Raw genomic sequence first — 21,629 nt, 5'->3', positions numbered from 1 at the left:
TGGTTCACGGCCCCCGGTGAAGATGGGATGGGGTAACCGCGGGGCCTCTCCTGCCCTTTTCCTCTGGGATATCCCTGCTGTCCAGCTTTCCAAGGGGTTTCCCATCTCCTGGAGTCCTGCCCTCTGCTCCGGGAGCGCCGGGGTCAGTTTAATGAGTTAACGCTGGCGCAGCAGTTCTGGAGGGATAAGTGCTGTGTAAGCACTGAGGCTCCCGTTTTGGGCTTCCAGCAGCCCAGAGCACCGATAACCGCCTGGGGCACAAAGGGCCGGCTCAGACCGACCCCTGAGGGCAGAGGGGACTCTGAAGGGATAGTGAAACTCCAGCCTTGGAGTGAGGCAACTCAAGTGGCCAAGGGGGAGGTGAGGGCAGGGGCAGACTCTCGGCACGGCTCGGCCAGGCAGGATTTTTGGGAGGGAGCTCCGGGCTGAGGAGCTGCCCATCTCTCATGGACGGGAGCAGGACTGCGGCCTGTGTGCTCATGGGGACAGTCGGGCAGTGCCCATCTCGGTGGGCAGCCAAGCCAAGCTGCCATTGACACACAGGGCAAGGCCATCCAGGGGCACGTCCTGCGGAGCCAGTGCTGCCTGACTTGGGGTCGAGGCAGAGCCTGTGAGGGCAATCCTGAGGGTCCACAGCCTCAGCATTTTCTCTGCTCAGGTTCATGTTACAGGTGGGCATGAACCAGCAACACCCTTGGCCCAGGACTGCGGAGTCTGCACTGAAGCTGGGGTAGCTCAGCCCTGCAGAAGCTTCGTAACAGAGATTGGGAGTCCCCAACACCTCAGGCTCTCCTGGACGCTGTTTGCACATTGCCCCTTGCACGGAGAGTGCTGGAGAGATCCACGGCCGTGGCTGCATGTGCAGGACGCAGGGAGCAGTGTTTTTGGGGGAGGAAGGCTTCGTGTGCAGCCTGGAGCTGGGGTGGCCAGGCGAGCCGCTGTCTGTGCCGGTGCTGGCAGCCAGCCGGGCTCGGCGGGACACAGACCTGCATCCTCCCCGTCCGTCCGTCCCGCTGTCTCCTCCCAGCTGTGAGCCCGCAAGGAGTGGCAGCTGGGGGCTATATAAAGGCAGGGAAACCTCAGCCAGCTCAAAAGAAAGTCTTGGAGCTGGTGGTGCTCTCCCTCCCTCCTGCCTTCACGTGATTCAGCTTCCCCAGGCCAGGACAAGCCTCGCTGTAAGTACCGAACTGAGCCGGCATTGTGTACGGGAACCCCCAGCCTCTGGGCCCGACGGTGGCTCCGGGCCCCGGGAAAGGGGATGCCCCATCCTCTCCTTTCATAGAAGTGGAGGAAAACGCTGTATGGGAGCCCTGTCCCATCACATAGCCCTGGGGAGGGTGTCCCCCATCCTCTCCCTTCAGAGAACTAGGGGAAACTGTGGGGGAGTCCCGTTCCATCCCACAGCCTCGCACGGAACTTTTCCTGTTGCTGCGGGATGGACAGGCTCCAGCTCTCGCCTCAAACCAGCCCGGGGGAAGTCGGCACATCTCGGGGGGGCTGTGAGGGTTGTGGGACGGCCCCATGGGCGAGGGCTCGGTCCTCTGAGAAGTGCTGGGGCTCCCCGCTGCAGCAGCACGCACGGGGCTGGCGCCTGCCCCTGCGGTTTTGGGAGCGGGGTGTGTTCAGGGCAGGAGGAGTGCTGGAAGTGGGTGTCCCCAGCTGTGGGACCCTCGGGCTCCTCAGGGCCAGTCCTGGGACTTATGCACAGCATCGTGGGGTGGGGGCCGTGCCCCTCATGGGCTGCTGGTCCAGAGGTTTTGGGCAAAGGCAACCTGGACAACATGGGGGGGGTTCAGGGAGAACAGTGGAGCCGTAGGGTACTCTTGGAGCTGTCTCCTGCCCCGGGCAGGTTGGACAGTAGCTGTTTTCCTTCCAGTGTGTCCCCTGGGCCTGTCCATGCTGACACCCGTGCATGTCCCCAGGCCAGTCTGTGCTGACCCTGCTCTCTGCCCCCAGGTGCGAGATGGCTGCCGGCAGCTGCCTCCTTCTCCTCCTTCTGCCCTCACTGGTCACAGCCTTGCACAGCCCTCCTGGCTGTAAGATCCGGATTACTTCCAAGGGGCTGGACCTAGGTAAGGGGCCAGCCAGGATCTCACAGCCTGGGAAAGAGGGACATTGGGCACACTCCTGGGGTCTGTCCTTGCGTAGGGTCTGTCTGCACTGCTCTACCATGGGGCAGCCGGGGAGGGAGGAGAAGTGTCAGGGGCGATGCTGCTGGGAGGGCACGTCCCAGCCCAGCCTCGTTTTTCCCTGCAGTGAAGCAGGAGGGGCTGCGCTTTGTGGAGCAGGAGCTGCAGAACATCACGGTGTCAGACCTGCATGGGAATGAGGGGCAGTTCCAGTACAACATCAGCCAGTGAGTGCTGCCTGCTTCCCACGGCTTACCATGTCCATCTGTCTGTCTAACCCCTGTCCCCTCTCTGTAGGGTCAAGGTGACAGACCTGCAGATGGCCTTTTCAGACCTGAACTTCCAGCCCCAGCAGCACCTTGTCTTCAACATCAACAATGCTTCCATTAGCCTACGCTTCCGCAGGCAGCTGCTCTACTGGTTCTTGTGAGCTGCCTCCCCTTCCTGCTGCTCTGGGTGCTAGGCCACCCCACAGCTGTGCTTGCTGGGTGCCACAGGTGCCTTGTCCTGCAGCTGGCAGGAGCTGTGTGCTCATCTCATCTGCTTTCCTGGCTTCCAGCTATGACATTGGGTCCATCAATGCCTCTGCGGATGGTGTCTACATCCACACAGTGCTGCAGTTGGCCAAGGATGAGGCTGGGCGCCTCAAGATCTCCAATATGACCTGCGACGCCTCCATAGCCAGAATGCATGCTGGCTTCTCTGGCACACTCAGGTACACCTGACCCCTCTGCCTGTGCCTGGCTTCCCACACCCTCAGTGCTTCCTCAGCTGTGTGCTGGAATGGGCACAGAGCCACAGGGAGAACAGCAGTGCAGAACCGCTCTTGTGTCGTCCAGGAAGGTCTATGAGTTCCTGAGCACCTTCATCGTCACAGGGATGCGCTTCCTCCTCAGCCAGCAGGTACAGCTGAGCACAGAGGAGAGGGCTGTGGGATGTTAGGGCTCTGCCCTTTGTGTGTGGGAGAGGGCAGAGTTGTATCCTGCCCATCTGCTGGGCCTTGTCCTGCCTCTGCAGCTCCTCTTCCAGTCCTGGGAGTGGCTCTCCTCAGTCTGGCTCCTTGCCTTGCAGATCTGCCCATCCCTGGAGCACGCCAGCCTGGTGCTGCTGAACTCTTTGTTGGACACAGTGCCTGGTGTGTGTTGCCCTGGGAAAGGGACTGGATCCCATTCAATGTGGGGCATACAGGGCTGGACATCAGGCTGCCAGGCAGCTCCAGGCTAAGTCACACCAGCATATCTTCCCTGGCAGTGAGGAACTACGTGGATGAGCACATTGGGATTGACTACTCCCTCCTACGGGATCCATCCATCTCCACTGACACCCTTGACCTCGACTTCAAGGTGAATACTGGGTCCTGCCTTGCTGGTCCTTCCCCATCCCTATGGGAAAGGCTGTGCCAGCAGGCCAGTTAGGCTCCATGGAGCAAGTGAGGTGGGCTGCCCTGTGGCTGTGGGAACCTCTCCTACTCCTGGCCCCCAGGGCATGTTCTTCCCCCGGGTTAGAGAGGACCAGGAGCTGGAGAACCACGCAGTGGAGCCGGTGATCAAGGAGACTGAACGCATGGTTTATGTTGCCTTCTCTGAGTACTTCTTTGATTCAGCCATGCACTCGTACTTCCAGGCAGGAGTGCTGACCATGGAGCTCCAGGGGGAGAAGGTAAGGAGAACCAGACACTTGGACTATGTGCAGGCAGAAGACAGGGGTGGGCTGTGTCACAGTGTAGAGGTGCCATCCAGAGTAGCTTTGCTGAGACTTGCAGCAGTGGCTTGCTCCCCCTCCAGTGGCTTATGTTCTCCACAGGTGCCCAAGGACTTGGAGGTTTTGCTGAGAGCCACATTCTTTGGGACCATCTTCATGCTGGTAAGAAGCCCCCAGACAGGGTGCAAGGCATGGCAGAGCCCCAGGGCAGGGCACAGCCCTGCCCTGCTCCCAGACTCCAGCTCCACTGCTTTCCCCAGAGCCCTTCTGTGGATGCTCCGCTGCGGCTTGTGCTGCAGGTCTCTGCTCCTCCACGCTGCACTATCAAACCTTCGGGGACCTCAGTCTCTGTCTCTGCTTTCCTGAACATCTCACTGGTGCCCCCGGACCGCCCACCTGTCCAACTCTCCAGCATGGCCATGGTGAGGGGGGGGCTGGGGCTTTTTGTGCAGTCACCCCAGTTGTATACAGGAGCAGTGTCCCCCATCCTGTCTTGTAAGGCACTGGTGTCACTGAGCAGAGGGACACTGGATCTCTGGGATGAGCTGGCCTGGTTGTCCTCTGCCTGCTGTGAGACAGCCCTCTCCCTCCCCAGGAAACCAAGCTGAGTGCCAAGGTGTTTCTGCAAGAGAAAGCACTGCGTGTGCAGCTGGACCTACGACGGTATGGGGAGAGTCCTATGGGGCCGTGGGGAGTCCCCTCCACACCCTACTCACAACTGCTTCCTTCTGTCCAGGTTTCGCATCTATTCCAAGCAGTCAGCACTGGAGTCACTCGCGGTGAGAGCCTGGTGACGGCCTGGGAACCCTTACACCCAGCCACAGCGTGGGCTGGGGAGAGCCTGTCCATTCAGAATCCCCACTTACAGCCCTCTGCCCTGGCTGGCAGCTCTGCCACTACATTGACCCCAGCTCTTCTCCCACAGCTGTTCTCACTGCAGGCCCCACTGAAGACCCTACTGCAGCTGACCATCATGCCCATCATTAACGGTAAGCATCACTGCTCCCACACAACTGGAGTTGTAGGCAGGGGCACAGCAGGGCTCAGCCTCATCCCAGCTCTCCCTCTCTGCAGAAAGGACAAAGAAGGGAGTGCAGATCCCACTGCCCGAAGGCATGGACTTCACCAGGGAGGTGGTCACCAATCACGCAGTACGTGGTGGGATGGGACAGCCTGTGCCTCCATGTCCTGCTGGGAAAGACATTGTCACCTCTAGCCTTGCACTGACCCTCTTCCCTCCACAGGGATTCCTCACAGTGGGAGCTGATCTCCACTTCTCCAAGGGGCTGCGGGAGGTGATTGACAAATACCGCCCAGTGCCGACTGCCACTCCCTACTCCAGTCCTTGGCCTGCAGAGCCCAGCCTGGAGCCCAGCCTGGAGCCCAGCTCACTCTAGCTCTCCTCCCTGGACCAAGGGCAGATCCCGGGCTGGACCCGTAGAGTGTAGGTAGGAAGCAGCTTCCCTGGTACCACCAGCACATTGTCAGGGTGTCCAGGCCCTGGTGGGGCGCAGCAAGGTGGAGAGGGTGCTCTGGGAACCCCTGCTGCACCCCTGCTCATTACACTAATAAACCACCTGACTCCAACCACATTGCCTTGTTGCTTGGAGGACATGTCCATGCTGGGGTACATAGAGGGGAGATGGAAAGGAAGTAGCTGATGCTGCTGCCCAGCTTAGGTCCTTGGGAGCAGATGCAGCACAGCAGTGCCAGAGAGCTCAGAGTGACTGTGCTGCCGCTGCTTAGGTGGTCAGTCATTTCCAGGATGCAGGGACCCCTGCAGAGAGGGCACAGCTTACAGAGCCCAGGGGCCCCTGGCACAGGGTGTTGGCACTCACTGGTGCTCCTCAGTGAGCAAAGGAAAGGGAAGCAGGGGCTGGCACAAAGGTGCAAGGAGGAGTAGAACCACCTTGGTCAGAGAGTTTATTGCGAGTTCCTGAAGCACTGCGTGCCCTGGCAGTGGGATTGGTGTGGTAGTGGTGGTAAATCTCCTTCAGTGGGAGCAGAGGTGGTGGGAGCCAAGGTAGAGGTGAGCAGGACCCAGCCGCCCCCTGCTGCTGCTCCTCATAGCCTGCCCAAGCTGTGTGTGTGTGGGGCCAAGGGGAAGTGCTGGGGGTTGCTCCCTGCCTGGGAGGGAAGCAGTTGCTGCCGCAGACAGAGAGGAGGCAAGACAGGAAGCCACAAGGAAGGAGGTGGCTGCAGCAAGTTCATAACACCTCTCCCACAAGGACAGAGTCCTCCAGCCCATGTCCCCCACCCATGGCAGGCAGCCCTGTCCAACCCCAGGGAGAAGGCTGCAGGTGTGACCTGGTGGTGCAGCCGAGCAGCAGCGAGGACGGGCTGTGCCAGGTGCCGGCAGTGAGGGCAGGTGGGGTGGCGAGAGCAGCTGGAGCGCCAGGCACTACCTCTGCAGCTCTTAGTAAGGCTGGTTCTTAATGAAGCGGCAGAACATGGTGAAGGCAGCAAGTGGCCGGTCTGTGGGCACCATGTGGCCAGCTCCCTGTAGGAAAGGGGCAGTGGTTGTCAGTGTGGCTGGGGTGCTGCCACAGCCCAGCTGACATCACCCTACTCTGGCTGCAGCCTTAGTGTCCAGCATACCCACAGCCCCATCCCTGGCCCCCAGAGCCCTCAGCCCTACCTTGACAGTGAGGAAGGCGATGTTGGTGAATTCCTTCACAAAGCCACCGATCTGGTTCTCACCATTTTCTGTGTAGAGCCAGGGCCGGCGAGCCACCTGCACCTGGGAGTAGCAGCAGAGCCTTCAGCACCTGCAGCTGGCCCTGCCCATGCTCCTGCCACAGCCAGCTACAGCACATAGCCTGGAGCCAGCACATGGCCTGACCTGGGCCCTGCCCATTTACCTTCTGGCACAGGGAATCCACAAACCACTCATCCCCGAGAAAGTTGCAAGCCATGTCAACGTCCCCATTGTACACCAGGATCCGGTATTTCTGTGTAGCAGACAGAGAGTGAGCTGTTGGAAGGGTAGCAGCCCCAGCCAGGTAGGAGGCTGGGCTGGAAGAGACACTCCCAGGGTCTGTGGGCTCCCCTGCACACACCGAGGTTCCAAGCAGCTTGAGGTACTGCTCATTCATCTGCATATACAGGCGCTTGTAGTTGCGGTTCACGTCAAAGCTGTGGAGGAAGTACTGGCATCACTGGACTGCTCCTTCTCAGAGTAGTCCCTCCCTGCCCACAGCTTGCTCACCTGCACACCTGCCACTCTGAGGCCTTGGGGGAGATGTGCAGAGCCTTCCGCACCTCGGGAGAGTTCAAGTACATGCTAGGGGCTGTGGAATTGGTGCAGGGGGGGTCCATCCGGACCTTCTTTCGGGCTACTGGCATCCGGAACAGGTTCTGGGAGAGTTGGGAGAGTCACTGTCACAGCAGCACCTGCCCTGTGGAGCAGCTGCTTTCTGCCCCTCCTGCCCACAAGAGCACAACTGGCTGAAGAGAGGTTGCTCACAGTCCAGCAGCATGGGCACCTCAGCTCACCTGCCTCCAGGAGAACCTCAATGGCATCCGGATGAAGGAGTTGCCCAGGTCATGTGTGATGAGATAATCACCCTCGTACCTGTAGGCAGAGCAAATATGAGGACAGACTGAAAATCCTGGAGAACAAGGGCTAAGGACTTTCCTGGGGACAGTCCTCAGCAGCAGCCATACACCATCCATCTGTCCCAGAGGGGTCCCCTATCCAGCCCACCCTGTCCCCCTGTGCCAGTGCAACCAAAGCAAGCTGATGCCTATAGAACAGTTTTCCCTGGGGCCACTCTCACCTTAGGCTCCCTGGGACACCTCCATCACATGGGGCATAGAGGTTGTAGATATTGAGGCCAGACTCCTCTACAATCTGAATCATCTCCCCCATCTGCAAGGAACCGCAAGAAAGGTTTGGGACTCAGCAGGACCCTTCTGGAACTGTGGGCCCACCAAGAGCCAGGCACGTGCTGCTCAGCACACATATAGGGGCTTTGTCTCCCCTCACCTTGAGTGTGCAGTTCAGGTTGGAGTTGTCATGGAAGTTGCACTTCCCCTGGGAGCAGCAGTAGGCCTGCAGGTCTTTCCACAGCCTGTAGGCAGAGACCAGGACCACTTGGACCAGGTGCCAACACTGCCATGACAGCTGCCCTGCAGTGGCCATAAGGCACACAGCTTGGCCCCATGCCCTCTTTACCCCACAAGCAAATGCACCCATGGGAGCTGCCTGGGACAAGGAGCCACAGCCCAGCTGCTGGCCCAGGGCAGGCTAGGTGCTGCCCTTGTCTCAACACCACCAACCCAGAGAGCCCCAGCCTCAGCTGTGCACCCATCCTGCTTGCACAGGGACGCACAGCCAGCATTCCCTCTGCTCTTACTCGGTCCCCAGCAGCCCGTGGTAATAGGCAAAGTAAACCAGGGAGTTGTCATTGATCTCATAAGATGAGAGGCCGTTTCCCACAGCGATTCCCTGCGAGGCAAGAAGAAAACAACCCTGTTGTGTTCCAGCTCCCCGCGGGGCAGTCACAGCACAGCAGCCGCAGGCAGGAAGCAGATGTGGAACTGTTTACTCTGCGGAGGGAACAGGGAGGGTTGGGGGTGCCTGAGGACGCTGCCCTGGCAGCAGGGACAGACACGTCCACCAGCAACTGCTGCCAGAACCCCAGGAAGAGATGAAAGGCTGCAGGGCCAGGCGTGCCCTACATCCCGGCTGGTCCCACCCCGGCTGTGCCAAGCCCTCTGCTCCCCAGCTAGGCAGAGCCAAGCTGCCCACCTTCAGGTTGAGGCTGGGGTCCTGCATCACCCACTCTGCCAGTGTGGGAATGTAGACACCTCCATAGCTCTCCCCTGTGAGGAAGAGATCATTCTTGGAGTACTCAGGGAAGAGCCGGAGGAAGTCCTTCAGTGCCAGGTAGTTGTTGTGAGCAACCTGCAGGGAGCAGGTGGCACGGTCAGGTGGTGAAGCTGCACCCCATGCCCAGGAGGGGGCAGGCAGGGGAGCAAGGCTCTCCCTGCACTCCAGTCACTCGCCTCAGTGTCATTTGTGCCATACTTCTTGTCATCGGAGTATGAGAAACCGACACCAGCGGGAGACTCTACGTAAAGGATGTTGGCAATCTGCGAGGACAACAGAGGAGCCAGCAATCAGGGGAGACCCTCTGGCTCACTGGGGCAAAGAACTGCCGGCCCCGCCCATGGCAGCACCCACAGGAGCACAGCCCGCCCCAGGGCTGTGCTGGGGTTGCCACATTCCTGTGCTGCTCAACAGCAGACTCCAGAGGAGGGTGTGTTGGGTGGAAGGGGAGCAGCGGAAGAGTCAGCTCCACGGAGAGGGCAGGAGGAACTGGCTCAGGGCCACCCCATCTCGAAGCCACAAAGGGAAGTAGTGTCTGTACCTTGTTCCACGCGTACTCATTGTACTTCAGTGTGACCCCATCAGGCTGGATCTGAAGAAGAAGGTGGTGACTGATGGGCAAAGCAGGGCAAGACACAGCGGAATGGCTCATGCCACACAGCCAGTCATCCCCTGAGTCCTCGAGCCACAGGATAGCAGTGACTACTAACCAGGAAGGGGCCATGCTCCTTGAGGAAGCCCTCCATGGAGCTGCAGCCGGGACCCCCGTTCAGCCATAGCACCAGGGGGCTGTTCTGGGGATTGCTCTGGGCCTCCACGAACCTGTGGACGTGCAGCTGTGAGTGCCCGATGCCAGCCGATGCCCCCCCATCGCCAGGAGCAGTCCCACGTACCAGTAGTGGAAGTACTTGCCCGGCCCGGCGCAGAGATAGCCCGAGAAGTGGCGGAAGGAGGGCTGCTTTGACAGCCCGGGCAGGTACGTCACCTCATGGCCCGGGGGGGCGGCCTGCCCCAACCCCAGCAGCAGCAGCGACGACAGCAACACCGGCCCCATCTGCGGTGGGCGGAAGGGACGGTCAGGGCGCTGTGGGCCAGGAACGGCCGCGGCAGCGTCCCGCGAGCGCCCCGGCCCGGCTGCCCCGGTGCGGCCCCCACTCGGGGCTGAGCCCCGGCCCGGCGCAGTCGGCTCCCCTGGAGCCAGCCCCGGCCCCTCCGTCCCGGCCCCTCCGTCCCTTCCCAGTGCCCCCCCGGTCGCGCTGACCGCGGCCGCTTCCCGGCAGGGCGCTCGCAGGCGGCGGTCACGGCGGGCACATGACACGCGCCCATATGACCTGCGGCGCTCACGTGAGAGGGGCGGGGCCCGTGAGCGGCCAATCAGCGCCCCGGGGGGCGGCCGGCCCCGCCCCGGCCCCGGCCCAGCCCCGCCCACGCACGTGGGAGCGGCCCCGGACCGGGACCGGGACCGTAGCGGGGGGGCACCGACGGACCCCCCGCACCCCAACGGGGGCAGCCGGCGGGGGATGCGATGCGCCGATGGGCACTACCGGGCACCACCGGTTACGGCTGGGTACCACCGGCCACTGCCAGGCACCATCGGCCGGGTAAAACTGCTGGGTAAAGCCGGGCATCACCAGGCACTGCCAGTCATCACCGTGAGATGACCACTGGCCACTGCTGGCTATGGCTGGTACCACTGGGCACCACCAGTCACTGCCAGGCACTGCTGGACACCATTGGTACAGCCAGGTACCCTGGCCCAGGCAGCAGCGCTGGACAGTCCAGTGTGGAATGTCTGTGGGTCTGGTTTGGGCCTGGTTGTGCCCAGCAGCCACAGGGACCCTCCAACCTCCCCCATGGCACCAGGACCCCCCTTGAGCCCTCTGGTTGTCCCTCCCAGCCGGGCTGTCACCACCTCACAGCAGCTGTGACAGGGACAGTTAAAAATAGCTCCGGCAGCAATGGCTGCCCGGTGCCGGCTTGCTGCACGCTTCCACCACATCCACGGCACCAACATCCGCCTGGATGCCTCACACACGCAAGCCACACGGGTGGAGAGCTTCGCCAACGGGCTCTGCTTCAGCCAGGAGCCTCTGGCACCCGGGCAGATCTTCCTGGTGGAGATTGAGGAGAAGGAGCTGGGCTGGTGCGGGCATTTGCGCGTGGGACTGACAGCCCACGATCCCCAGAGCCTGGAGGTAGTGCCTGAGTACTCGCTGCCGGACCTGGTCAACATGGGGGACACCTGGGTGTTTGCCATCACCCGGAACCACAACCGTGTGGTGGTGGAGGGAGAGGAGGCGCAGCCACGGGGGCGGCCCTGGGAACCCTTCCTGCTGATCGAGCGGGTGCGGATCCCCCGTGACACGCTGGTGGGGCGCAGCCGGCCCAGCCGCTACAGCCACATCCTGGATGACCTGTACAAGATGAACGTGCTGCCCGCCACCGCCCGGCGCAGCCGCATCGGGGTTCTGTACGCCCCGCAGCCCGACGGCACCGCCGACATGCACATCGTCATCAACGGCGAGGACATGGGGCCGAGCGCCAGGGGCCTGCCCGCCGCCCGCCCGCTCTACGCCGTCATTGACGTCTTTGCCTCCACCAAGAGTGTCCGAGTCATCCCCGTGGATTATGGCTGTAGGTACCTGTGCCCCTCCCTGCGGCATGTGCTGCATGGGCCAGGAGTGGGGGAGCTCTGGTGGGGTCATCCCACAGTCGCCAGCGGGGGGAAGGTTGGCATGTGACACTGGGGAGAGGAACACGGGGTTAAGAGGGCACAGGAAAGCCTCTGATCATTGTGGAGCACAGGTGAGATCCACAATACCACTGCTGGGCAGTGTCTGATGAAAGCTTTGCCATGGGCACTGTGCTGGGGCCAGGGAAGAGACCCCCAGCAGCAGCAGCAGTCAGGCAGAGGCCCCCTGGCTACCCTTCCCAAGCAGAGTGATGGGGTTGGGTGTTTGGGGCTGTCCCACAGCTGTGAGACCTTGCTGTGCCCAGCCTTGCCTACAGCATGTGGCAGCCAGAGCCAACCAAGATCCTGCCCTGGCATCCAAACATCCACCTACGTCCACCACGGCTTAGCACATTGCACCCACACACCTGCCACGTGTCCCAGACACAGTGCTCCCAGGGCAGACACCCTGTGATGCCATCAGAGCCTGGGCATTATCCTGTGTCCCTTAGTTTGTTGGGAGGGACCAGGCTAATAAGTGCTAATTAGCATCATGCTGGAAAAATGAGGAGACGGATCAGGTGAGACAGAGCCAGAAGACCTAGAGCCAGAGTACTGGCTGCCACCAGCACTGGGAGCCACTGCTTCACATGCTGGTGTCAAGAGCAGCTGCTTCTGTTCCAAGGCTGGAACCTGGTATTCTCCCTGGTATAACACCTGAGGAGAGTGCTGGCTGCAGCAGACAGTACCCATGCTGCTGAGCCACCCATGGCTCTGGAAACTGGTATCACAAGAGCAGGAACCAGGCAGATTATGTGCAGGTGCCCAAGGGAATGGTTCTCATGGTGGTCTGCTCCCAAAGGCATAGTGGGCACTGTCTCTGCAGGCAGTGCAGCCCCAGCCTGTAGACACTCACCCAGCAGCCTGGTGCTGGGGCCAGTGCAGGCAGACCAAGGGAGTGAGATGGAAAAGAAGCAGAGCATGGGTATGTGAAACCTCGAAAGTTGCTTAACAGCTGCCAGAGAAAGAAATGCAAACCAGGCACAGTCAGACACGGCTAGGGCACATAACTGTCTCTCAACCTTCCTTCTAATAGCGGGAAGAGGTTTTCTGCCCAGGGCCCTTGAGCTTCCAGCCCTGCTGGAGCAGCCTGGCACCAGCCCCCGCACAGTCAGTTCAAGCCCAGGGCAGGATGATGCCACAGAACAGACTCACCCACCACTGCCTTTAACCGCAGTGCCTCGGAGAAACTCTGCCAGTTCCTCCACCCATCTGTGTTCAGCTTCACTGCTGACTTGCCAGCTCAGGTACACTCTCTGTTCTCTTCCAGTTCCTTCACTGCAGACGCTGTGCCGGCTGGTTATCCAGAAACACATCGTGCACCGCCTGGCCATCGATGGCCTGGACTTGCCCCCGCTACTCAAAAGCTACTGCCAACATGAGTGAGGTATTGAGGGTGCTGCTGGGCTGCCCCTACATCTACAGCCCCCCAGTGATGGCTGCCTGGAAGGCTCTGTGCCCCTCCCTGCCCACTCACCCCAGCATGTGCTGCTGAAGGGCTGACATGAGAGCAGGGCAAAGTGGGGTTGGGATTTTCCCCAGACTGATGGTGTGGCATGCCCAGAGTACGGGCAGGGGGATTGATGTGGGCCAGAGAAAGCAATAAAGTGCTTCCAGACAAGACTCAGTCAAAGGAGGCTTGGGGGTCTGGGATCTGCCCTTGTGCTTCAGCAACCTCTCGTGGGAGCAGTTCCCCCACCAGTGAGGAAAGGAGCACAGGCCAGAGCCCTGTGGGGTTCAGGACGTGTCCCCAGCCCTGGAATTACACTGGACTGTCTGGATGGATCAGAGCAAGTACTGGGGTGGGTAGAGCGTGGGAGGCACAGCACTCACGTGGAGGTAAATTACAGCTGGACGCTCATCCCGGCCGGGCAGTTTCACTCTTGGGAAAGATGTTTACCCAGAGAACGATGAGTTATTTCCTGTGTGTTCAGCTTGGAGGGGGACGAGTCAGATGCAGGAGTACCCAGACAGCAGTGCTGGCAGCAGCCGTTGCTTGGGCACGTGTCTGTGGCCACAGAGCCAGTCACAGTGACCTGGTGCAGGGCACAGCCATCCTGACTTGGAGCTCCGTGCCCTCAGCCAGACCCTTCAACTCCTGGCAGGTGGGGATGGCAGCCGGAATCCTGCAGTGCCTATGCCACGCTGGAGGGGAGGCAGGGTGGCAGCTGTGCAGAGGAACAGGCTGGAAGGGAAAGGTCTAAAATCAGAGGGGTGCCTGTGGGAGCCAGAAAGATAACGAAGGGGCTGGCAAAGCCTTCCAGGCCTCTTTCACAGCACAAAGGGGAAACAAGCAGCTCTAAGCTTACAAAAAGGTGTTTTCAAGAAACCCGATGCTATATTTAGTCGGAGACTCGATAGTATCAGATCATGTTACAAAACTCTTGCTCAAAGAAAATCCCCAGCCTGCAACCAGGACCAGCTCCATCAACACCAGTGTGTTAATGAAGGAATTGCTAAATGAGGAAAACGTGGACAGTGAGCAAACCACAGCAATGGAGTGAGGTTTCTGACATTCCCTGCTATGTCCCAACAACAGGCTGGGAGCTGCTGGGGCTGGAGCTCATCTGGCTGCAATGGGGCTGGGGATCTCACCCACTCCAAAGCAGCGCCCACAGACCAGGGTGTTTACTCTCCAGGCTGTTTTCCCTCCCCCACCCTTGCGTGAAGCCTTTGCTCCCCACCTCCCTGCAGTGTTATCTGCCCGGCAGTGACCCCCGCACACGAGGGCGGGTTCCTCTTTCTTGAGGAATTGAGAGCAGCTGCTGCAACCAGACAAACAACAGCCCTGCTCTGTAGTGGGCTGCAACACAGTGGGATTGCAGGGATTCAGGAGCTGCCACCTCCTCCCACCTGGGGCACCACAGGGAGACATGACCACTGACCACCGAGGAGCACTGCCCAAAGCCCTGCCCGATTTCCCATGCCCTGTTCCCTGGGCAGGGAGGGGTGGATGCAGCTGGCACAGGGACAGACTTGGCTCCCAAACAACACGAGGGTGATTTATTGGCTCTGTTACACAACACCTCACAGCTGGATGCTGCAAGGACCTGCGGGTGCTGGCCACAGATGAAATACTTCTGTCACATGTTATTGTACCTAGATCCCTACAAAACTATAGGCCCTTATGGGATTAATTTGAGAAACCACAAAGAGCTGGCTGATGTCATCACAAAGACTCTCGGTGATTTTTGAGCAGTTTTGGGAATCTGGAGAGGTGCCGCATGACTGGAAGCTGGGAAACTACGTCCAGATTTCAAAGAAGAGCAAGAAGAAAAACCCTGGAAACCACAGGCTTTTCAGTCTCACTTCAGTGCCCAGTAAAATCATGGAAAAGATCATTCTGCCAGACACTGAAAAAGACCTGGAGGAAAACAGAGTCACTGGTCACAGCCAGCATGGCTTCACGAGGGGAAATCCTGCTTGTTGATTTCCTTCTACAACAGGGTAATCCAAGGAAAGGCAGTAGATGTAGTGTTTTGGGGCTTCAGCAAAGTTTTTGATACTGTCTGTCCCAGTATTCTTTTGGACAAAGTGTCTAGCTTGCAGCTGAATAACCCTGTTACACAATGGGTGAGCAACTGGTTCACAGGCTGGGCACAAAGAGTTATAGTAAATGGGGTGACATCAGGCTGATGTCCAGTCACTAGAGAGGTTCTACAGGACTCCATCCTCGGCCCAATTCTCTTCAACATCTTTATTAACAACTTGGACTCAGAACTTGAAGAAATACTAAGTAATATATTAATGTTTAGTGCTGACAACACTAAATTGGGAGGAGCTGTCGACTCCATTGAGGGCTGAGAGACCTCGACAAATTGGAGAGATGAGCAATCACCAACTGTATGAAGTTTAACAAGAGCAAGTGACAGATTCTGCACCTTGTACAGGGCAACCCTGGTTGTTTATATAGACAGGGGAACAAGAAGTTGGAGAGCAACACTGTGGAAAGGGACCTGGGGGTCCTGGTTGATGGCAAGTTGAATATGATTCAGCAGTGCCCTGGCAGCCAGGAGGGACAACCCTGTCCTGGGGGCATCAGACACAGTATTGCCAGCAAGGGAGGGGATTGTCCTGCCCTGCTCTGCACTGGTGCAGCCTCACCTCGAGTTCTGGGGGCAGTTTTGGCACAATAATATAAAAAAGACATTGGGTTATTAGAGAGCATTCAAAAGATGCCGTGAGGATAGTGATGGGACTGGAGGCAAATTTTATGAGGAACAGTTGAGGTAACTTGGTCTGTTCAGCCTGGAGAAGAGGAAACTGAGGGAAGGAAACCTCCTTGTGGTCTTCAACATACTCATTAGAGGAAGCAAAAGGGCAGGCACTGATCTCTTCACTGTCATGACCAGTGAAGAGATCTCAAGAACTCAAGGAAATAGTATAAAGCTGAGTCAGGAGAGAATGAGGTAGGATAATAGGAAAAGGTTTTTCACCTAAAGGGTGGCTGAGCACTGGAACAGCCTCCCATGGGCAGTGGTCATGGCATCAAGCCTGTCTGAGTTCAGGAAATGTCTGGACAATGCTCTCAGGCACATGGTGGGATTTTTGTGGTGTCCTGCACAAGACTGGGAGCTGGACACAATCCCAATGGGTCCCTTCTGGCTCAGCACATTCTATGATACCAGCACCTCCCACATCACACCACCCAGAGCTGGCTCCCAGCCATAGCTGTTGGCCAGGTCAGTGACTGTTACCCTTCCTGCAGGATCAGGATCCCAATCCAGTTCCTCTGCTGCCTCGTGCAAGAAGTGACGCTCATTCAGCAGATCAAGGACCCAAACTGCCCCTTCCATGCCAAGGAAATGACAGGCTGAAGGGAATGAAGGTACAAAACAGGACACAGTGGAAGCATCCAGCTCAGCTCCCACTTGGTGCTGGGGCTTCACTTCAATGTAGGGCCCAATCCAGCTGTCAGCCAGTTCCCACACAGTCCTGGGCTCAAAGTCCACACTACTGTAGTGGTCAGCTGGCTGATCTCTGCTGTGAGGAAGAACACCACCAGGGATTTATCCAAAGACTTGTTCCATGAGCTCTTTAGAACCTCCTAGAGGCCATCAGCACTGTCTCACCCAGCCTGATGGGCATCTCATCCCCTCTCCCATGGTCTACTGAGCATCCTTCTCTGCAAGAGCTTCCTGTTTGAATTCAGCATGGCCAAGATGTGCCAAGACAGCTGGAAGGCCTGGTTGAAGTGGCAATTGTAGATACTTGGGCCTTCCTGGAAGATGCCCACAGGGTGGGCATCCTTCAGGATCTGTACACTGAGAGTTGTCCTACCTGGTGCCAATCAGCTCCATGGACTTTTAAACCACTGCCAGCTCACTCAGGCAGAGTCTGGCAGCAGCCTCTGTGCAAATGCACTCAAAGATTGCCCAATGCCATCTTCAGTCTTTTGGGTAATTTAATCTTCACTGTCATCCTCTGAGGTTTCTGTGGCCTCTAGTTTTACCACAGGATACAGGATCTAACAGGGACTGAGCTTACTGGCTCACTCTGGAGAAGAGCATGAGGTGTTTCAGGCTGACACTGAAGGGCCTTAGGGAGCTGGTGGACTCTGGAGAGCAATCACACAACTCTCAACAGCTGCAAGAGAGGCTGACACCGGCTGCTGCTTCTGCTGAGCTGCTGCCACAGTGGGGGAAGCTTGGCCAGAGCTCTGGGATGTGTTACCCTGGCACACCAGAGGGGCAAGAGGCGAATCTGAAATAGGCAGACTTTGGGGAGCTGCCTGAGCAGCACAGTGATCGGGATGGGGAGCAGAGAGTGTCACGGCATCAGGAGGGATTTTAGAAACACAGTCTTCATAGTGCTGGGCCAAGGTGGTGATGCAGCTCTCCAGAGAGAGCCCAGCACTGAAAATCTGATTTAACCCTTGGATGACAATCTCCAGCTCCATGAAGAAGTCACTGCTCTCCCCCTAGATGCCCTCTGTGCATGAACCAGATCCCATCCTCGAGCAGCCAGTGAAGGTGGAGCTGAGGCAGCAAGTCCGGCGTGATGAGGTCTCTGAGGACGGCGAGCAGCTCCTGCCGGTGGCTGTCAGTGCCTGCAGCCATGGCTTTCCTGGCGGCGATCACGGCTAGGCACTCGGTGCGGCGCTCCGGGCACGGCTGCCGCAGCCACTTGCAGAGGGGGAACACGGGGAGCTGCACCACTGCCCCGGGCCAGCTCCAGACTGCCGCTACCGGCAGGGACGCCTCCCGGTCCCTGCCGCGCTCCGCCGCCGCCTCCCCGCCCGCTGCGGTCACGGCTCGGTGTGGCCGCACAGGCGCTGGGCACCGCCCGCCGTGGCGGCACCGGAGCGCTCGGGCGCCGCCCGCAGCGGCCGCTCTGCATCGCACCGGGCCGGGGACCCGGGAGTGCCCCTCGGTGTGGCCGCTGCCCAGAGCGGCGTGCGGGCACCGGCTCCTGCCCGGCTGCCTCCCCCTCCTCCTCCTCCTCCTCCTCCTCCTCCTCCTCCTCCTCCTCCTCCTCCTCCTCCTCCTCCTTCCCCATCGCTCTGCAGCAGTGCGAGGCTCAGCCACTGGACTCTCTCTCATGTCCCTCTCTTCGGCAACAAGTGCACCTCTCTCCGCCCTCACTCCTTGCTCTCCACAAGGAAGGCGTAGAGGACTTGTCCTCCCTTGCCCGGCGCCCCAAGTAGGAGAAGACTCTCAGCAACAGCTTTGAAAAGCACTTCATCATATTGGTGTGGAAGCTGATAACCATCTGTTTGTGGTTTTATCCCTAAACCGCACGGTTCTGCAGGTCTGGCTGGAGGAGCAGGCTACAACATGACAAGAAAAGCTTCTAGGTAGGAGGTTAAATTGTGTTTTAAGAAGGCAAGTTATATTTTAAAAGGGCAAAGGGAGAAGTTGCGTAACTAGTAAGTGACCTTGCAGCCTTTGTGCACCAAAGCAGATCCACCAGCTAAGATGGAAAGTAAACAGCCCCACTACACCCGCTGGGAGAAGTGAAGGCCGGGGAATCAAGTGCTCCCTGAGGGAAACCTGATATCACCTTTCCACTGCAGTGAGGTAAGGACAGCTGGAGAACGCTGCAGATGCCGATGCTCGGAGTCTTGAGCTGAAAAAGGCAGGAACTAAAATACTATGTGCCACACACTTGCCACAGCGAATGTGTAGCACAGCTGGCGGCGCTCCAGTACCGAGGCATCACACTTACCGGGATCATTTACCGGTATCAAAGCCAGGTACAGGACAGGGCCGGTGCCCCGGGGCACGATGGGCTGGGACCAGGCGGCGGCTCCACGGGGCCTGGCGGGGCTGCACCGGGAACCCCGGGCACAGGCCCTACCGCGGGGGCTGCTGCGAGCTCCAGCCGGACCCGGCGGGCCTGTCCTGGCGGACAGCGGTGCCGTGCTGCCTGTCGTGGCTGCGCACCGGGACGCAGCTCCGCAGCCCGTAGAGGCAGCCCTTGTAGGCGAGGGAGCGGGCGGTGGGCGCGGGGGGACACCCGACTCTCTCTGCGCCCTCAGGGCTGCCCCAAGCCCACCCCGCCATCCCCGTTAAACCAGCTGGGCACCGCCCGCACCCTGATTTGACCAATCAGCTCCGTCTCCTCCCGATTGACAGGAGGCGAACCAAGCAGCCCAGAGTCTGCTGACAAGGCAAGGGTGACTGACGGCTCTGCTGTCCAATCACATGGCGGTTTTCGCCCCGCGGGTGGGCGGTGTTTCCTGGCCCGCCGTGCTGGCCGGGTGGCGGTGCCGGTCCCTGCTTACGGGGGCGATGGGGGATCCGGGCGGCGCCGGCGGGGCCGGAGCGGGGCCGGGATCCGGGCCGACCCCGTCCGGAGACCTGCGCAGCGTGCTGATCACCAGCGTGCTGAACCTGGAGCGGCTGGAGGTCGACCTCTTCAGGTGAGCGTGGACGCCGGGGCAGCGGGACCGGGCCGCCTCCTCCTCCGCCGCCTCCCTCACCGCGGGCGCCTTCTCCCCGCAGGGGCCGGCACCACTGGGTGCCCGCCACGCAGCGCCTCTTCGGCGGGCAGATCGTGGGGCAGGCACTGGTGGCGGCAGCCCATGCCGTGAGCCGCGACGAGCAGGTGCACTCGCTGCACTGCTACTTCGTGCGGACAGGTGCGCCCGGGGAACCGGGGCCGGGCAGCGGGGACGGCGGGCGGGGGCTCGGGAGGGGCCCGGCAGTGGCTGGGACGCTTGGGAAGTTCGCAGGAGTGAGGAGGCGCCGTCATCCCGGTCCCAGCAAAGCAGGGAGGGTGTGGGTGGCAGTGCCGGGCAGGGCAGGTTTCGTCAGTGCGGGGCGCGCTGTGGCCCAGGGCAGAACGTCCCTTTCCTCGCCCAGGGGACCCCAAGGTGCCGGTGCTGTACGAGGTGGAGCGGACCCGTACAGGGAAGAGTTTCTCTGTTCGTTCCGTAAAGGCCATCCAGCATGGAAAGCCGATCTTCATCTGCCAGGCCTCCTTCCAGCTCTCCCAGGGAAGCCCAGTGCAGCACCAGTTCACCATGCCGACCGTGCCGCCCCCCGAGGAGCTGCTGACACAGGACGAGCTCATCCAGAAGTTCCTGCAGTGAGTGGGGTAGAAGGGACACACTGGCTTTGCCCCTCACTGCCTGGGGCATAGGGACGTGTGGGAGGGGACTGACTGTCTGAGGAGTTTTCACATGCGCCTGGGAGGGGAACTGGGGAGCAGGACACAACAGGAGCTGTGCCCGTCTTGTCTTTATGTGTGCCCCTGGGTCCCTGGGCTGGAGCTGCTGCCAGCAGGATGTGTTCCAACCTGCCTGTCTGGCACTAACCTTGTTTGTCTGTGCTGGGCTGCAGGGATCCTAATGTGGCCGAGGAATACAGGAAGCGACTCACCAAGATCCAAGCTCAAGATGTGCCGATTGAGATAAAACCTGTGAACCCACCAGATATATTCAGCTCAGAGCCACAGGAGCCAAAGCAGCTCTTCTGGGTCCGAGCACGAGGCTACATAGGTGGGTCCTGCTGGGTCCAGGTGCCTCCCAATCCAGGGGCTTAAGCACAAGCTCACACTGGAGCACTGGTGCAACAGAGTGGGCTGGAAGGGCTGTGATTAGGGGGCTGCCTGTGCCCCAGCCTGGGCACTTCAAGGCTGTAATACAGGTGTGGGTGCAGAGGTGATGCCATGAGCCATGCTGGGGCATGGCATGGCAAAGGGCAAAGTCTGGAGGAATCTCAGCTGTGCTTGGCAGCTGGCCCCAGGGGAGCTGAGCCCCTGGGACTCTGCCTTGTGCTGCACCTCAGGCATGTCCCACGGGCTCCCATGGGATGGGCAGCACTGGTTGCTCTGCAGGGGAGACTGACATGAAGGTGCACTGCTGTGTGGCTGCCTACATCTCTGACTATGCCTTCCTGGGCACGGCCCTGCTCCCACACCGGCAGTACCGCATCAAGTTCATGGTGTCCCTTGACCACTCCATGTGGTTCCATGTGCCCTTCAGAGCTGACCACTGGATGCTGTACGAGTGTGAGAGCCCTTGGGCTGGTAAGTCTTTAGTGTGTTTTGGGGAGACCTTCATGGCCAAGGCCAGCCCTGCCTGTCCTGGGGACAGTGGGCTGCAGTCTGACAGTCCCTCTCTGCAGGTGGGTGCCGGGGCTTGGTGCAGGGACGGCTGTGGCGCAGGGATGGGGTCCTGGCTGTCACCTGCGCGCAGGAAGGTGTCATCAGGGTGGAACAGGCACAGCAACAGAGCAAACTCTAGCTGAGAAGACCCTGTAGACTGGGGCTCAGGCATGCCAAGGGAGGGACCCTGAGATCAAGACAGGACCAGGACAGGAACAGAAAGAAGACCAAGTGGGAACAAGCACTGCAGGAAGTCCCGGTGCCAGAGGTGTCTGCAACAGTGGCCAACGGAGCCATCGCTGCAACCAGCTGCTAGCTGCATAGCATGTAACCACATGCTGCCATCAGCTATCCTTCACCCACCTTAAAATAAAGCCATTGGGTGAAGAGCTGGACTCTGTCCCTGGAGTTTGTCCCCTTGGACCCGTGACTATGCTTGCCCAAATGCAGGCAGTGCCAGGAGCACAGTACCAGGATCAGTTCTGGTTCACAGGAGGGGAAGGTGCTACTTTGGCACATGTTGCTTCCTCTTCTCACTTCTGCACTGCTTTGTGTCCTGGCTCCTCAGTTGCTGCTTCTGCTTATCCTTGGGCTCCTCCCCGACTGGGCTTGGGCCCAGCTGGGAGCCAGGAGAAGGGGATGAGGCAGCTCCCACCTCTGTGTGGAGGCTTGTGGCCTCTCA

General features: G+C 59.7%; 4 protein-coding genes and 1 pseudogene across 5 annotated transcripts; 3 read left to right on the top strand and 2 right to left on the bottom strand.

The window, feature by feature from the left end:
- The first annotated feature begins 1,077 nt into the window (after nt 1-1,077).
- PLTP (phospholipid transfer protein) lies at nt 1,078-5,585 on the top strand. The gene is made up of 16 exons (XM_083873210.1): nt 1,078-1,175; nt 1,957-2,072; nt 2,257-2,356; nt 2,427-2,555; nt 2,689-2,844; nt 2,969-3,032; nt 3,201-3,264; nt 3,381-3,472; nt 3,612-3,788; nt 3,933-3,992; nt 4,091-4,252; nt 4,426-4,493; nt 4,567-4,609; nt 4,756-4,819; nt 4,905-4,981; nt 5,075-5,585. The coding sequence occupies exons 2-16, from the start codon at nt 1,964-1,966 to the stop codon at nt 5,225-5,227; spliced, it is 1,518 nt and encodes a 505-aa protein (XP_083729336.1). The 5' UTR covers nt 1,078-1,175; nt 1,957-1,963; the 3' UTR covers nt 5,228-5,585.
- A 122-nt stretch (nt 5,586-5,707) lies between these two features.
- CTSA (cathepsin A) lies at nt 5,708-9,973 on the bottom strand. Its single transcript, XM_083873211.1, has 15 exons — nt 9,926-9,973; nt 9,558-9,718; nt 9,375-9,486; nt 9,206-9,256; nt 8,841-8,927; nt 8,584-8,739; nt 8,189-8,280; nt 7,819-7,903; nt 7,610-7,701; nt 7,326-7,404; nt 7,039-7,187; nt 6,890-6,965; nt 6,692-6,781; nt 6,469-6,570; nt 5,708-6,330 (listed from the first exon to the last, which is right to left on the bottom strand). Exons 2-15 carry the CDS (start codon nt 9,716-9,718, stop codon nt 6,247-6,249), a joined length of 1,416 nt encoding a protein of 471 aa, XP_083729337.1. The 5' UTR covers nt 9,926-9,973; the 3' UTR covers nt 5,708-6,246.
- A 649-nt stretch (nt 9,974-10,622) lies between these two features.
- NEURL2 (neuralized E3 ubiquitin protein ligase 2) lies at nt 10,623-12,955 on the top strand (the record flags this gene model as incomplete). Its single annotated transcript, XM_083873454.1, has 2 exons — nt 10,623-11,298; nt 12,666-12,955. The coding sequence occupies 2 exons, from the start codon at nt 10,623-10,625 to the stop codon at nt 12,779-12,781; spliced, it is 792 nt and encodes a 263-aa protein (XP_083729580.1). The 3' UTR covers nt 12,782-12,955.
- Nucleotides 12,956-13,237: 282 nt separating this feature from the next.
- LOC310915965 (zinc finger SWIM domain-containing protein 1-like) lies at nt 13,238-17,734 on the bottom strand (annotated as a pseudogene). Its single transcript, XR_014592759.1, has 3 exons — nt 17,665-17,734; nt 16,093-17,552; nt 13,238-13,580 (listed from the first exon to the last, which is right to left on the bottom strand). The product of XR_014592759.1 is annotated as a zinc finger SWIM domain-containing protein 1-like (transcript).
- A 513-nt stretch (nt 17,735-18,247) lies between these two features.
- ACOT8 (acyl-CoA thioesterase 8) lies at nt 18,248-21,336 on the top strand. The gene is made up of 7 exons (XM_083873213.1): nt 18,248-18,414; nt 18,973-19,259; nt 19,342-19,478; nt 19,702-19,927; nt 20,182-20,339; nt 20,678-20,869; nt 20,968-21,336. The coding sequence occupies exons 2-7, from the start codon at nt 19,042-19,044 to the stop codon at nt 21,084-21,086; spliced, it is 1,050 nt and encodes a 349-aa protein (XP_083729339.1). The 5' UTR covers nt 18,248-18,414; nt 18,973-19,041; the 3' UTR covers nt 21,087-21,336.
- Nucleotides 21,337-21,629: the final 293 nt, after the last annotated feature.

The sequence above is a fragment of the Zosterops lateralis genome, assembly GCF_965231275.1.
Source record: "Zosterops lateralis genome assembly, chromosome: 16".
NCBI classification, from domain to species: Eukaryota; Metazoa; Chordata; class Aves; order Passeriformes; family Zosteropidae; genus Zosterops; species Zosterops lateralis.
Note: the sequence above shows the minus strand (reverse complement) of the source record. Positions and strands in the feature narration are given on the sequence as shown.

Excerpts from the sequence above, each read along its gene's own strand:
- ACOT8 (XM_083873213.1), top strand. The coding sequence starts at position 19,042 with ATGGCGGTTTTCGCCCCGCGGGTGGGCGGTGTTTCCTGGCCCGCCGTG. Across the intron at positions 19,928-20,181 it reads CTCATCCAGAAGTTCCTGCA|GGATCCTAATGTGGCCGAGG; the intron begins GTGAGTGGGGTA and ends GCTGGGCTGCAG. Across the intron at positions 20,340-20,677 it reads CCGAGCACGAGGCTACATAG|GGGAGACTGACATGAAGGTG; the intron begins GTGGGTCCTGCT and ends GTTGCTCTGCAG.
- PLTP (XM_083873210.1), top strand. The coding sequence starts at position 1,964 with ATGGCTGCCGGCAGCTGCCTCCTTCTCCTCCTTCTGCCCTCACTGGTC. Across the intron at positions 3,033-3,200 it reads GCTTCCTCCTCAGCCAGCAG|ATCTGCCCATCCCTGGAGCA; the intron begins GTACAGCTGAGC and ends CTTGCCTTGCAG. Across the intron at positions 4,610-4,755 it reads CAGCACTGGAGTCACTCGCG|CTGTTCTCACTGCAGGCCCC; the intron begins GTGAGAGCCTGG and ends CTTCTCCCACAG.
- CTSA (XM_083873211.1), bottom strand. The coding sequence starts at position 9,718 with ATGGGGCCGGTGTTGCTGTCGTCGCTGCTGCTGCTGGGGTTGGGGCAG. Across the intron at positions 7,904-8,188 it reads CACGGGCTGCTGGGGACCGA|GCTGTGGAAAGACCTGCAGG; the intron begins GTAAGAGCAGAG and ends CTCTGCCTACAG. Across the intron at positions 7,188-7,325 it reads TGAGGTTCTCCTGGAGGCAG|AACCTGTTCCGGATGCCAGT; the intron begins GTGAGCTGAGGT and ends CAACTCTCCCAG.